At 40.5% G+C, this 16,572-nt stretch overlaps 1 protein-coding gene across 1 annotated transcript in view; it reads right to left on the bottom strand.

The window, feature by feature from the left end:
* Positions 1 to 7,982: 7,982 nt before the first annotated feature.
* The window catches only part of Spata16 (spermatogenesis associated 16), a 275,743-nt gene continuing 267,153 nt past the window's right edge, over positions 7,983 to 16,572 (bottom strand). Inside the window, exon 10 of the mRNA XM_060376930.1 lies at positions 7,983 to 8,105. Coding sequence (XP_060232913.1) covers positions 7,983 to 8,105 — 123 coding nt within the window. The remainder of the gene's footprint in view (positions 8,106 to 16,572) is intronic.

The raw sequence follows: 16,572 nt of genomic DNA, 5'->3' as shown, positions 1-16,572 counted from the left end.
GTGATTTTCAACCCTTTTAATTCTTGGACTCTTTAATACAGTTCCTCATGTTGTGCTGACCCCACCATTAAATTATTTTCATTGCTGCTTCCTAACTGTAATTTTGCTACATACAATTTTGTTACATATAGTAATGTAAATATTCTGTTTTCTGATGGCTTTAGGTGACCCCTTGAAAGGGTCATTTGACCCCATAAGGAGCCTTGAATGACAGGTTGAAAACTGTTGCTCTAGAGGAATTATAGAAATAGTATCTATTTGTCATCTATCTACCTCTGTCTGTCTGTCTGCCTGTCTATCTAAACCAGGTGTATTATAATGGCCTACAGTCTGTGGTCCAGCAAGTCCAATGATCAGTCTATCAATGGAAGGTCCCAGAGTCAGTCGTTGTTCAGTCCAGGAGGCTGGATGTCTCAGCTGGTCTTTAGGACACGCCAGAATTCCAAACACTGGCTCCTATGCTAGTAAAGGAATGGACTTGCCAACAAGATCTTTATGTAGGCTGACATCAGAAGCTGAGGCCAATATTAGAGGTGGGTCTTCTCACCTCAGTGATCCAGAGTAGAAGGAGATCTTTCCACTTGAAATGACTTAAGTAAAAATCCCTCACAGGTGTGCCTAGCCATTTTGGGGTTTTAGTTAATCTTAGGTATAGTCAAGTTGCCAAGCCAAGAAGGGCCACCACAAACAGGAACCTCAAAAACAAGACAAAACTTAACTATTAAATTTGAAAATGTGGTTCTTCGCTTACATGGACCACATCTTATGGGCTTGATGGTTCCATCTCATCAAGACTGTCAGTAACTATCTCACACACAGAGCAAGCTCGCCAGGTCATTTCTCAGTGATTTCAGGAAATGTGTGCTGCCATTCTTACTCAGGAACCACAGGACAGAAAGAACAGCACCATGATAATGTATAGAAAGAGACAGGATATCCAGCTCTAACTCTGGAGTAAAGCAGCCTGGCTCTAAATTCTGGCCATGTTACTCTCAGATATAAGGGAGTTCTTGTACATTCTGGGCCTCAAGTTACACACCTGGAAAAAAGAGGGGGATTGAGAGGAGTGGGATTCAGAGCAGTGTGTGTGTGTGTGTGTGTGTGTGTGTGTGTGTGTGTGTAGATCATATTCCTAGGATGGCTTCATGTTGAGCTCCAATTAAGTGGTCAGAAAAGATAAGGTATAATTTAATTGCTTCAGTGTTTACAACAACACATTTTATTACTTCATTTGTTCTTACTAAAATAATCAGGTAGATCTGGGGTCTGAATCCAAATCTTGTCATTTATGCTCGTTTTGCTTTCCAAGTTATCATCACCACCAGCAGCAGCTAACTTGAGTTGAGCTGTTTCCCTGAGATGTGACTGGGATTAATCTTAGGGCTTTAGACTTGATGAAACACAGAGTTACGCTATGCCCCCAGCCTCAGCTCTAAGAGTGCAGGATCAGAAACAGCTACTCACAGGTAAACATCCGTGGAATAGTCTTAGAGAAAAAGATGTAGAGAGGGCTAGAGAGATGGCTCAGCAGTTAAAAAACACTCCCTCCCTCAGAGAAGTTCAGTTGGATTTCCCGAACCCACAGGTACTTTACAGCATTTATAATTCCAGTTTCAAAGGATCTGGCACCCTCTCTGAACTTTCACGTGCACACATGCAGGCAAACACAGCCCTTCACAAAAATATAATAAATAAATCTATTTTAAAAAGATTTCAGTATATTAGCATCATGAATTGAGTTCTCTGGTTCTTTGAAAATTGTTTGCATTGCAACTTCCCCAAACGTAAACGTAAATGAAAGACACAGTCTTATTAATGCATACTGTTTGCACATTGTCTTGGAATCAATGTAAGATCACAGCAAAAGCACACATCCGATAATCAATCCTCAAAGTTCCCCATTGTTTATCATATAATGTATTTGAAGAATGATTCTGAGCTCGGATTATCTTAGGCAGTCTTAGTATGTCTGGATTTTATCCATCGAGACCAAAGAAGAATGTGCTCATATTTGTAACTTTTGGGATGTTCTTTCCATCCATTTTGTGGTTGTTCTTACCTTTGATGGCTTGTCACAGTTATGTGCCTGCCTCCAGGTACCACTTTGTTTCATCTTGACAGTCTGCTGCCTGTCAAGGATGCCCAGTTGCTCTTTGTATCCATGTCCATGAGCCCTAGGAACTGCTGAGTGGATCAGGCAGTGTGTGAAATATTTGATTGAACTCAGACTCCGTCGTACTGTCTCCATGAATCAAGCCACAGTAAATCCAGGCTTCGCTCTGCCAGTGGTCGCTCAACTTTCAATACATTTTGATTTAAGGGTAGTAGTTTGTGATCATCTCATATTTCATGAGATGATATACTGTGAGCATGGGGAAAGATCTAAGGCGAATGATCATGTGAGAAAGATATGTGGACTACAAGCCAGGGAGACAAGGGGCAGCCCAAATACTGGACTGCTATTTACAAGTGCTGATATCAGTACAATTGGTACACCACTTAGTACCTCCTCCAGTGACTCTCTGGACTGCCTGTGCCAGAGAGTCACTGGATGTGGCGCTAGGTGTCACTAGATGTGACAGATGAAGACAGTCATAAATGTGTGTCTCACAGAACTCCACAAGAAAGCCTTCCTTTGGTGCCTGTTTATGAGAGAGCCATTTTCTCAGATGCAAGAGTTAGTATATAGTTTTCCTCTCAAACTGGGAAAGAAAGGTTGAACTAAACTAGTTGTGTCTCTGCAGAATGTTACTAAATTTTATCTTTAAAAGATGATTGTTATCAATGAACAGTCTGTATACTATTAAGGAAAAGAAAATGCAACTGGCCCATAATTACCTCACTAAAGATTCTTCATACCTTATTGTATTTCCCTTCAGTCTTTTACATACATATTTTACAAGCTAATTATAATTATGCTATATATCGTTTTGAGTCCTACTTTTTAACATTATAAAATTTTAATACATTATTAGGTTAAGTATCGAATAGACTGTCATAAATCATTTACTTATTATTATAAATCTATTACTTATGCTGGAAAATTTTGTCTGTGTTTACATTACCTTTCACAAAGCCCCAAAAACTTTTGAGGTTTTATATTTCAGTGTGTATTTCGTAAGTTCTTTAGTATAAGTTTCTAGAATTCAGTTCTGCTAGAAGCATGTGTGTGTGCCTGCCAAGACAGCCTGTTTAAAGCAAGCACACTGACTTACAGCTAGGGAGGTACAAATAGCCTTCACAAAAACCTGGGGTTGCTCTGTGTTTCTGTGTGCCCCTTCCTTGCTGATCGCATGACCCGGACACAGTGCTGTCTTGCTCAGTTGACATCTGTCCTACTGCCTGAAGTTCCGAGTAACCTTTTGTCACGGTTTTCAGCTGTCAACTTGACACCAACCTCTAGCCACCTGGGAAGAGGGAACCTCAACCGAAGAATTGCCTCCGTCAGATTTTCTCAGCTGCTGATTAATGTAGGAGGCTCAGCCTACTGAAGGTGGTGCCATCCAAAAGTCTGGCTGTATGTGAAAGGAAGTTGAGCAAGTCAGAGAAAGCAAGCTTGTAGGCAGAGTTCCTCTCAGGTTTCTGCTTCAAGCTTCTGCCTTGGACTGTGACCTGTCCCCGTAAGCCAAATAAACCCTTGTCTCCTTAAATTGGTTAGAGTGTTTTGTTACAGGAAAGGAAAACAAATTAGAAAAGCTTTGGAATTTTAAAAATTGTATCACCTGCCCTCAAAGGGAAAGTATGTCACTCTTGAAGATGTACAAAAGCATGAATTAACAGTTGCAATTGTATCATGTCTGTAAGCTTCAAAGGTTGTTATCAAACCAAATCAAACCAGAAAAGTAGCAGACAGCTTTGCTACTTGCATTTCCCTCTTCAAAGATCTCAAGTACGTCCCACAGTGCTGCCATCATCAGCAGTGCTGAAGGAAGGCCAGCAACAGCAAAACGAGGAGATGGGTGTGGTAGTCTGGGCTGTCCAGAGCCCCCTCTTCCAGCAGTTCCTAAGGAAGCCACTGTAGCCTCTGGGCTTATCCAACAAAGAAAGCAAGGTTAGATTGCAACAGGGGCAATGGATGGATCACCATGTGAATGGATCACGATGGGCATTTGAGGGAGAGGAGAGAGGGAATGTGACAAAATGTTAACAGTTGGGGAAGATGTGTACATCTCTGTTATATTTTCTACTCTTGTCACTTTTGTACAGATTTAAAATTTTGAAAATAAACAGCCAAAGAAGAGTGTGGAGACATGGCTTAGGGTTAAGAGCTCTGGCTATTCTTCCAGACAACCTGGATTTGATTTCTAGCACCAACAAGGTAGATCACATCTACAACTCCAGTTCCAGGAGATCCAACATCTTGTGGCCTCTATGACATCAGACACATACATATATTCAAGGACTCATTCATATAAAACAACAACAAACAAAGAAAACAAGCACAGCACCAAAATTCCTTGAGAAATAATCAAGAAATTATGAAAATATGATCAGGTGCGTGAAATTCAGATATATGTGGACTAGGGGATATGATTATGTGGAGTCATATCTCCACATATGACTGGGATTCCTCCTCTGGGGAGATCCTATGGAAGTAACTCCCTAGTGTAGTCAGTTTGGCAATGATTTGTGTAGATATTGTCTTAGCTAGGGCTACTATTGCTATGATGCTGTGATGAAATACTATGACCAGGATTTAGTTGGCTTACATCTCCACCTCAGTCTGTCACTGAAGGAAGTCAGGACAGGAACTCAAACAGGGCTGGAACCTGGAGGCAGGAGATGATGCAGAGACCATGGAGTGTTGCTTACTGGCTTGCTCTTCATAGCTTGCTCGCTTTGCTTTCTTGTCGAATGCAGGACCAGGAGGCCAGGGATGGCCCCGCCTGCAATGGGCTGGGCCCTCCCCCATAGTGACTAATTGAGAAAATGCTCACTAGTCTTGCCTACAGCCCAATGTCATGGAGGCATTTTCTCAGTTGAGGTTCTCTCTTCTCAGATGACCACAGTTTGGTCAAGTTGATATAAAACTAGCTGGTGCATATATTTTGCAAAAGAAGTTACTCCTGGCTCTAGAGGTCAACAGAACTATGTTCTTAGCAAAAGGTAGAGAGAGGGAAATGGTGATGGGGCATGGACTATATATGCACTAATAATATTAAAAAAGGTCTGAAAAGAGAAAATAGTATATTAATCTTCTATTTAGTCAAGAAGTCATTTCTAGGTTTACATTTAGTGTCTTGGAAGTATTACTGAATAAAATCCCTTATATTCACTTTCAAGGAAATGCCAGAGAGGAACACATTTCTTACCATTGAACTTTGTCTTTCAGTTTTTATATGAGAGTGTATGTGTTTGTTCATGTGTGTGCGCATATGAATGTGCACTGTGTCTGCATTGGAGGCCAGAGATTGACAGTGTCTTCCTAAATCGCTTCCCCTTCCGCCTTTACCTCCTCTCTTCTGACCACACACCCAGTGTTTTTCATGAATGCAGTGGATTCAAATTCAGGTCCCTCTGCTTGCCCATTGGGATATTTCTTCAGTCTTTTCTACTGTAATGTGTAGTTCCTGGACAAGGGACTCTAGCCAGCTCAAGCATGGCAGACATGGCTCTGGTAGGCCTTGCTTTTCTCTCCCATTTCTTCTATCTTAAACAAAAACAAAAACAAAAACCCAATAGATTATATTCCTAAAGCTACCCACCAAGTTTTATTTCTTTATTTGGCCACTTCCCCCTCCTGAGGTCAACTGTCAAGGTCCAGCTATCAAAGTATAGAAGTCTAGCAATCAAAAGCCCCCTTTGGCTCACCTAGTTTACAAGCCCATCTAAAATTAAGCACCTCATCCTAATACAGGGTTTCTCCTTGTATCTTTATAAACCACCATTTTCCTATGTGCCAACCTTTTTCTCCTCTCTATTCAAAGGCAGTTCTTTGTCCCATTCTAGGACAACTACCCCTTACCTCTCTCCCTTGCCCCCTTCCTCCCCTCTCCTTTGTTCCCTTGTTTTTCTCTGTCATCCTCTATCTCCTGTCTTTGTTTCTTATTCACTGATTATTATCCTTCTGGGACAAAAATATCTCCTTTGGGCTGAGAGCTTGGTCTTAGGGTGTCCTGAGCCGATACTTCTCTTATAGTGATCTGGGATATTAACATCAGTGAGATGGAGGCCAAGTCAACCTGGGCCTCCCCCATCCAGCCAGTCTCATGTTCATAAAATAAGTAGTTTTCCAGTGTTTATAGGAAATGACATGTTTTTGTATGAGCTTAGCAGCAAAAAGGAGTATCTTAAGTTCCATCGTCTTTAATTGCTTCTTATTAATTAATAACTAAGTGAGAGGAAGTAGGCAATGGAGGTATGTTTCCTGTGAAGTGGGGAAAAGTGAACTATTTGATAAAAGCAGGAGTTGATAAAAGTCTCCAGAGAATCTAAGTCCCAACTGTCTCATTTCAATATTTATGTCTTGAATTGTTGTGACTACATAACCTTCCCATAGCTTCAGAGCAAGGTTTTATTCAATCTGTTCTGTCACCATCGCACAGAATCAAGAAAGTTGCGGTACTCTTTCTTTTCATATTCTTGTGATTCTCGTGATGGTCCCAGATTTACCCTCATGTCAAATATGTGAATCTATGTGTTGCCTAAAGAGCAGGTAAAATGCAATATAAAAAATCCAGAGGAAGGAATGGAACTCTCAGTGATAGAACTGATAGTATCAGACAAGTAACAGATGCCATATTTTTGAGGATTGAGAATGTATACTATCATCTTTGTAATTTAAAATGGACACTTGTCTGCATGCGACCTGTGACTATTTTCTAAGGAGCACACATGAATATGGGCATCCTTGAGTAGACCTAGCAGACCTTAGTCAAGTCTGGATGAAGAAGGCAGGTAAAAGAGGCAGTAGTGGCTATTACATGAACTCTTTTTTTACTTTAATTTAAATTTTTTATATTGATTACAGTTTATTCACTTTGTATCCCAGCTGTAGTTCCCTTCCTCATTCCCTCTCAATCCCTCCCTTTCTCCCTCTCTTCTTCCCATGTTCCTCCCTCAGTCCACTGGTAGGGGAGGTCTTCCTCCCCTTCCATATGACCTAGCCTATCAGGTCTCATCAGGATTGGCTGCATTGTCGTCCTCTGTGGCCTGGTAAGGCTGCTCCTCACTCAGGGGGAGGTGATCAAGAGCCATGCACTGAGTTCATGTCAGAGACAGTCCCTGTTCCCATTACTAGGGAACCCACTGGTGTACTGAGCTGCCATGGGCTACATCTGTGCAGGGGCTCAAGGTTATCTCCATGCATGGCCCTTGGTTGGAGTATCAGTCTCAGAAAAGACCTCTATACCCAGATTGTTTGATTCTGTTGCTCTCCTTGTGGAGATCCTGTCCCCTCCAGGTCTTTCTATCTCCCTCTTCTTTCCTAAGATTCCCTACACTCTGCCCAAAGTTTGGCTATGAGCTTCAGCATTTACTTTGATACACTGCTGGGTAGAGTCTTTCAGAGGCCCTTCCTGGTAGGCTCCTGAAATTTGCAGGCAAATGGTGGGATGTAGACAAGATCAGCCTGAGTGAAGTATCACAGAAGCAGAAAGACACACATGCTATATACTTACTTATAAGTGGATATTAGACATATAATATAGGATAAACATACCACAAGCTGTATATCTAAAGAAGCTAAGCAAGGAGGATCCTGGGTAAGATGATTGATCCTCACTCAGAAAGACAACCAGGATGGACATCAGAAGAGTAAGAAAATAGGAAACAGGACAGGAGCCTACATGAACTCTTCAAACAAGAAGAATTTGAGCGTGGGTCAAGACAAACATATTGAGAACATTTATTGCTACCAATGGAAAGTAATGCCATATAGACTATCTTTGCCAAAGAGTTGCCATCCCAATCCTTTGGGGATGGTCTTTGTTACCCAGCTGCCCAGCTTCTCTAGATACTTTGGTCAGCCTTCTCCCTCACGCCTAGTTTTGCTGTACAGTTTGAAGCCTCTTCATTTTTGTTTTCTGCCTTCGAGCAGTTCTCAGTTTTTTAGTTTTCAAGAAATTGTCTTCTAGTTGGTACAGAAAGTCTTCAATTCGTCCAACCTAGAAAAAAAAATAAACAGAAGTTTTTTTTTTTTTTTTTTTTTTTTTTTGAGTGCTCTAGTTTGAATGTGAAATGTCTCCAAAAGCTCCTGTATTTGAACACTGGCCGAAGCTAGGGGTGCTATTTTCCAAGGTTGTGGAACATTTAAGATGTAACGGAAGTGGGATACTTAGGAAGAACATTGAAGTTTGATTGCCCATCTGCTCTCTGCTTCCTGGTGATAGATCCAATGTGACCAGCTGCCTCCTGCTCCTGCATCCATGCCTTTCCCCTTAAGGTGAACTTCATCCCTTCCTAAATAATATGCCAATATAGAACTGTTCTCCCATAAAGTGCTTTTTTAAAAAAAGGTATTTGGTACATCAATGATAAAAATAACTGACACAGAGCCTTGGAAACATGTAAAAATGAAGAATTTAAAATTTAGTCACAACCACAGGTCCTGTTAAAGCCAATAAGCTGGAACATAAAAACAAAACAAAACAAAACAAAAACAAAAACAGAGGTTTTTCTTTCTGGCTCCCTTGTTTTACACTACAGGCATGAATTGGCTTTTTTTACTCAACCAACACAGTGGGAAGAGAGGGGCATATTACTTCCATGTTGTTTCTCATGGTCAATGAATCCAGAGATTTCAAAACAATGCATGGTGGACCTGTAACTATGATACTTTAGCTCTTTAACTCTTTCATAAAATCCAAAAGAGAAAATGAATCTGCCCCCTCAAAGATGGTGAGTTTAGTCTTTCTACCTGATCTTGACTTTTTCCCCAGTACACGTAAGAATAATTTTCTTCAAAAGAATACAATTTTAATGTATATTTGACAATTTTTTTTATTATTTTTCATTCTTGATTCATGAATAATATGATTTTATAATATATGGTTTTATATGGTTTTTCTGTAAATCACCTTTTAAAATAAAATTAAACCAGGCCACAGAAGATGACAATGCAGCCACTCCTGATGAGATCTGATAGACTAAGATCAGAAAGAAGGCGAGAAGGACCTCCCCTATCAGTGGACTTGGGGAGAGGCATGGGTGAAGAAAGAGGAGGGAAGGTGGGATTAGGAGGGGAGGAGGAAGGGGTTTATGGGGTGATACAAAGTGAATAAAGTGTAATTAATAAAAGTTAAAAAATAAAATTAAAAAAAAAAAAAAAAGATGGTGAGTTTAGTATTTCTGTAATAGGACCCTGACCAATACAGGAGAAAATGGGACATTCCACATTATCTTGATTGTAGCCATTGCTCCTTGAAATAAAAAAAGAAATTTGAAAGTTAAGTGTATTTTCTTAAAAAAAAAGTAAAAAACCAAACCAAACCAAAACAAAAACCATACACACACAACCAAGGAATAAGGTAAAATAATTGCATAAAATAATCAAATATTCTGCAACACAGAATTGTTGCAGAATATTTGATCACATTGTGAACTATGAGATTGTGAACTGGAAAAACCTGTTTCTTGTGGTGTGGCTCAGCCTTATCACACACCTTTAACTCAAGTTCTTCCTGTAAACAAGAGCTAAATAAAGTTAACTGTAGGTCAAGAGGCTATGCAAATCACCAGTTGACAGGGAGTGAGCATAGGAAAAAAAAAGGTAGAGAGTGTTAGGGGTTTAGAGGATGCAAAGAGAGATAGATGCCCAGGAAGTAGTAAGGAGGGACATTGTGTTGAGGGGTTTTTAAGACAGGGTGGAGAAGGAGAAAGGAGATTTTTTCTTCCAGAATGTCGGCTGAGGAGGGAGGTCAGCTGCATGCTTTCTTGGCCTCTCTGGGCTAGCAGGCTTTCACCCCAGCATTTGGTTCCTGAGTCGTTATTGGTAAAATTGAACATTTGAGATTTTGTTAAAAACAGCACTGAATAATAATTCCCTAGAAAAGAAAAACTATTAGTCCTTCTCAAGAAAAATCTGCAATTATCCAGTGGTACTGGCTGGATATATTTTATGATGTTTGCCTGAAGAACTGTAGGATAAAAATTTCCATATATGCTGAATTGGATTCTCATGAAAGACAGAAGATACAATTCATACTTAGCCTTGCCTCTAGAACCTGCACTTTGTATTAGTCCAACATCACTCACTGCAGAGCCCATTGTCATTAACTTAGCTCAGAGCTGGGGCACTTACTATTCAAGGTACCATCTACTTAAGATAAAAGCACTTAGAACTTCAATTTTCCAATTTTGAGTCCTGCTCTTAAACCATCTGATTTATCATTCAGGGCTATATCCAAAAGATAATTCAGATTGTCAAAGTGAGAGTAATAAATGGCCACACTAGTCTGCATGTTATGCTAAGGACACATCACTCCAGGTGACATAAACTTCGACTGGGTTCCTTAAGAAAACAGATAACTTATTTACGCAAAGCAACTCTTTCCGAGAATCTTTTCGAAGTTACATCAGGTAAATGTCTCTAAAAGCGTCATTTCTGATGTCTTCTCCTTGAAAAGAGTCATCAAAATAATCGCAAGCCCTATATTTTACTCTATCCAATTTCTAGGCAACTAGTGAGTAAAAGCGAAAAGGAAAACAACAGCAACAAAACAGAAAAGTCATTAAACAATCAACATAAACGCAATGGCTGACATTACCATTCCTTTGGTAGTTTTGTTGGTGATGTCTCTCTGCCATTTGTACTTATAACGTGTCATTGTCAACTTCTCTACAATTACAATGTTCCCAACTGGCTCAAAAACAATTTGAAATGACAATCATGCTTCAACAAAAATAAGCCTTCTCCAACAAGAAAAAAAAATCATTCAAAAGTGAGTGCTGCTTTCATTTTGTTTTTAGCAGTTGTTTTTTTTAATAAGAGCAGTGTTGACAAAACGGGTTCTTTTTCATTAAAAAAAGACAAAGATATTTGAATCTAGTACTGGTTTTGCACATACAAGTGATCCGAGCGCTTGGGAATCTGCACTGGGAGGATTTTGAATTGAAAGCTAGTCTAGGCTACAAAGGAGATATGGGGGAGGGGGAGGGAGGGAGAGAGCTATCAAGGCAAAGGAAAACACAAGAAAACAAAGAAAAATGCAAACCAAATCTGCACGGTAGAATATAGGTTAGAATGCAGCCAATTGGTCTAGCTTGAATAGTCATGTGACTGTGCTTATGTACCAACTGGCCTGTCACATGATGCTCTCTCTTCTCTGCAATGATCCCTTTAAAATAAATGGGGCCATGTCTGTCTTGGTTAAAATACTTTAAATGGATCCTGAGTGGCCCACACAGATCCCAGCGGACCTCTCCCACTGCCCTTCCAGTTGCCCCACACCACCCCCTCTGCCTGTGACACATCTCTGTTACCTTAGCACACCAAGTGCCTCTGCACGCTTGACCTCCCTGGGGCTCTGCCCTCTGTGGGACCCTATTTCCCTTGCATTTGTTGTTAGATGTCAATACCCCTGTGGAGTCTTCCTCTCTCAGCTAGCTCCAGGCTAGCCCAGGTTGGGCCTTAATTACACATTCCTACAGCAGTTCATTCATCTCTGCATATTACGAATTATTTCAAAAACCTTTTTAGGTTTATTTTTTTGTGTATGAATGTTTAGGCTGTGTGTATGTTTGTGCACCATGTGTGTGCCTGTTGCTCTCAGACACCAGGAGAGGGTGTCAGATTCCTTGGAGCTGTATTACAGTATTACAGATGGTTCTGAGCCACAGTGTGGGTGATGGGACCCAAACGCTGGTCCTCTCCAAGAGAAGCAAGTGCTTTTAACTCTTAATTCACATGTCTGGTCCCGACAGTACAAGTTTGTACTTAATAACTTCTTGTGATTATTTAGTGTTTCATGAAACTAAATACCATCTTGTTCCCAGAACCTAGGATATGATGGACCTCAGTAACCTTTTCCTTTCTAGTAAGGGAGACAGATTCAGAGTCCAGCGTCTTCCCTACACGCCAATGGATGCAGGTATTTAGTGTAATAGGAGCCTCCTTTCCCTTGTAGGGTAAGCAGACACCATGTCCACCGCCCATCACTCCATCTCTGTTATCTGCTTTCTGGGCTGTCAAGGCAAGGCAGTAAGAAGAAGGTGCATTTGGCATGCTTGAAACAGCCCCAGAGATGACTCAGCAGGCGTGTAAGAGTGTAATGGCTTGGCTTATTATCTCCTTGCTCTGTGACATTGGTAGAGGTCAGGTGTCCTTTTTGGGCTTCAGGTCTTATTGATGCTCTGTATTATGAGCAGGAGGGTGTCCCAGATAATTCCAAGGCCACACTCACTCAGAATTTCCTGACTTGGAGTCACATGAGGTCTGGGTAGTCTGGTCCTAAGGATGTACACATAAGCTTTCAGAGGTGAGGCTAGGCCCTTAGATCACACCATTATATAGTGTTTCCTGACACAGTGTTCAGGAAAGTGAGTCAATTCTTGCTTCTGTTCTTACAGGAGAGCTGCAGATTTTTTTTTTTTTTTTTTTTTAGTAAATCTGGGTCCTTATTTTCCTCTTTTAAATCAGAGAAAGAAAATGCTGGTTCAAGAGAAAATAGACTCACATAACTAAGAACAGATTGCCAATGATAGAAATTTCTATAAATCCCTTAGGGAAATAAAACAGAAAGAAATCACAAAGAAGTGATACAGAGAGAAAATGAGCTGGTTTGAGGGCATAGGTTTTTTTTTTTCTCTGTCTTTTTGATGCATCATCTATTTGTTTAACACTATTAGGCTGCTTAATCACTTTCAGTCCATTTTTTTTTTCCATTTGCAAAATGGGCAGGTGACCTTTCTTATGCCTGTGTGGCTGGTGCCGACTTGGCACAGCAGTGACATGGATGAGGGGCTGATGGTGTTTGCAGAGAATTCTGGATGTTTGATGACTGAGGGGAACTGAAGTTCTCAGGTGAAGGGCAGGCTCTCTACTCTTCTACCCTGTGGGTGTTGGTTATCAGTCATATCAAAGAGGCACAAAGTTGTCCAGTTGTCAGCAGGTAGGTTTTCTTGTCTTTGTTTTTTTAAGGTAGGTTTTCATGTGGTCCAGGAAGGCCTAAAACTCATCTGTAGCTATCACACTGAGGCTACTGTTTATATAGTGTTGGGGATCTAATCTATGGCCTCCTGCAAGCACTCTCCCCACCGATCGACACCCCTTTTCTTTTTGGGACCTTATAATTTATACCCAAATGCTATTATTATGCATTTCAACATAAATTATTATAGACTGTGTCTCCCTTGAAATTCATTTGTTAAAATATTAACTCCTAGTTCTCAAAAAACTTAGTCTTGGTTTTTGTTTATTCATTGACACTTTAATAGGTGTGCACAATGGATCTTGATACCATACACTTTAAACTACTGCCTCTTCCTCCTCCTCCTCCTCCCACAGGCTCTCTCTGACACATAGACTTACCATATCCTCTCCAGGTTTGTTTGTTTGTTTATTTATTATTAACCCATGGTGGTGGTTTGAATAAGCATGGCCTTCATTGGCTCATGTATTTGAATGCTTAGTCATCAGGGAATGTCACTATTTGAGAAGTATTAGGAGATGTGGCCTTGTTGGATCAAGCGTGTTAGTGGGGGTGGGCTTTGAGGTTTCAAAAGCCCAAACCAGGTTCAGTCTCTCTCTTTCTCTCTCTCTGCCTGTAGCTCCCAGCTACTGCTCTCGTGCCTGCCAGTATGTTGCCATGCTACCTGCTATGATGACAGTTCACTAATCCTCTGAACCTGCAAGCCAGCCCCAATTAACTGTTTGCCTTTATAAGAGTTGCTGTGGTCATGGTGCCTCTTCGCAGCAATAGAACACTGACTAAGACAAAAGTTGGTATACTGTTTGCTGGAGAAATACAGAAGATGTTGGCTTAGTGGACCATATTAGTAGGAGCACAGAAGACAGTGCTGAGGGCTATTTGAACTGTGGTGGCCTAGATCAGAAACTTTCAGAGGGGAAGAATATTAAGTGGCTTAGAGACAGTTCTTGTGATATTTTGGCAAAGAGTGTGCCTGCATTTTACTCTTGTCCTAACAATCTGCCTAAGGCTAAATTGAAGACTGATATAAATGATGCTGGCTTAGGAGATTTCAAGACAGCATAGTATTGACTGTGTTACGTGGTTACTAGTGTTCACTCCTGTGCAGATACATAAGGAAAAGAAGCAAGCTGAGCAAGGAAAAATACAAATTGTATAGCTTGAAGGGAAAGGAGCACCAGGAAATATGCTGGAACCATGTTCAGTGCTCAAGTTTAAAGAAAAGCTTGATGCAAATAGAATAAAGGGTCTGGTGTCCTCAGGGCAAGACCCCAACTAGATAAGCTTCCACCTTCTGATAAGGAATTAAAGGAAGGCTTAAGCACTCAGAGGAAACTAGCCTTGTGTGTGTTTCCATTTTAGACCCTTAGACATCAGAACTGTGCCTTAGGATCTTATTTAAGCCAGCCAGTTTGTGGGATTTGGCTACAAACAGGCCTAGCAAGTGAATTTACCCAATTAGCTCAGTCACAAAGAGAAAGCAAGCTCAAGTTAGCCACAACTTTCTCCTCTGCATTACTTTGATCCACTTAGCTCACTTCTTTTATTTTTGAAGAAGCTCTACAGGGTTGGTTCACCCTGAACAGGCTTAGCCAACAGCTTGGGAAACAGAATACTCTGCCAATAGTGGCAGTGTGAATTCTGTCTTAGGGCTCAGCAGTTAAGGGTGCTTGCTGTTTCTCCCAAGCACTGGAGTTCATTTGCAGTGTCAGGTCAGGCATCTCGACCCACCAGGGCATATAACTCAAGCTCCAGGGGATCAGATGCCCTCTTCTGGCCTCTGCTGGTGCCTTGTACTCACATGCATGTAACCACACACACAGACATATGCAATTTAAAACAGGAAAGTAAAATTTTTTGAAGAAAAAAAAAAGTCTATCTCAGACATGAGTGAGTGGTTAAATTATCCAAGTAAATAAGGTGCTGATCTGAATTTGGGGTTTTCTGTTAGGTTTCAGGTAGTCTGGGTCAAAGGGATAGGAATGTCTAAACGGGTTTGCTTGCAGATGGTTATAATTAAGGGACTGGAAGCTGAACGGAATCCATCTTCCTCCCTCCCCCACCACCAAAAAAAAAAAAAAAAGAAAAGAAAAGAAAAAGAGTATGAAAGATTTTGCCTTTAGAAGAAAAAGAATAAGCACCCAGAGTCATACTCTCCAGGAATAACTATCAGGTGCGTGACTGTAGCACTGGCTTTAGAATGAGACTCTGTTCACAGTGATTAGCAGTTTGGGCCAAAAATCCTCTCAGCAAAACAGATATTTCACCCCACCGCAGTGGATTTGATTACACGAGTTTCTTTGCTCTGCTCTAGCTTAATTTCCAGACCAAATGCTGTTAAATATTTATCACCCTTAATGGCTTGAATTTTAATTCTTATTAGAATTACAATTATTTTCAAACATGCTTGAAATTAATTTCTAAAATAAGCCCAGTTTCTGAAACAGCATTGTTTGTGCAGTTGCTTTACCTTTGGCTAGTATTCAGTGAGCCCCTTTCAAGTTTTCTTTCTTACTTAGTGGATTTTGTTGTATTGCACAAAATGTAAATCTCAGGCACCTAGACCAGAAATGTTAGCAAATGTGCAAAAAGTTCCATGCTAAAATATGTACTAACTATTGATTAAAAATGCCTACTCGGAGAGTACTTTTATCTAGCATAGAGCTAAAAAACCCTATTATTAAACGTTGCTATCACTTTGTCCAGGCTTCGTATGCTGTGTTTTGAACACGGGCATCTCCTGAGCATTCTCCACTGAAAACCCTCTTGAGGTCATAGTAAGAAAGGTGGTGACGGCGGCTCTTAGAGTTTAAGTGTACATTTTATCTGAAAATTGAATGTATTTTATTACTACTCTTACTATTTTGAGCAGTCTTTCTGTGTAGCCCTGGCTGATCTCAAACTTGCTATGTAAACCGGATCAGTCTTGATTCTGCCATTTTTCTGATTCTGCCTTCCGAGTGCTGGGGCTACAGGCATGCACCAAAAAGTTGAACACACGTTATCAAACTTTTCATTTTAAGGTAATTGTAGATTTGCACTTACTAGTAAGAAGTGCCTTGAGGAATCTGTGCTCTTTTGTTCCCAGGTTCCTCACAGTCCCTCATAGAAGATCACTGAGTGCATTGACATTGATACATATAAGGATTTTTACATGTTTTTGGAAAGCCACCCCACTCTCTGTCCCCTTTCTTAACAATCAACTTCTAACCAATTCTGTCACTGAAAGATGATTAAATGGATCCATTATCTAATTCAATTTTTTTTTTCTTGAGGTTATTTCTGACCAGTTCAGTTTGAATCCTCTTCCTGATGGGCAGAGTCACACGGTCTGGATAGATAGTTGCATGTGACCTTACCCTACAAAGGATGGCTTGATCATTTCAGTGTTGGGACTATTGGGAATTAAGTTGGCATGAACATTGGTGTATCTGCAAATCTTCATTTCTTTGGGATAAATGCTCAGTAGAATAATTACCAGGTC

This window comes from Meriones unguiculatus, chromosome 2, assembly GCF_030254825.1.
Source record: "Meriones unguiculatus strain TT.TT164.6M chromosome 2, Bangor_MerUng_6.1, whole genome shotgun sequence".
NCBI classification, from domain to species: Eukaryota; Metazoa; Chordata; class Mammalia; order Rodentia; family Muridae; genus Meriones; species Meriones unguiculatus.
This window is presented reverse-complemented; position numbering and strand designations above follow the sequence as displayed.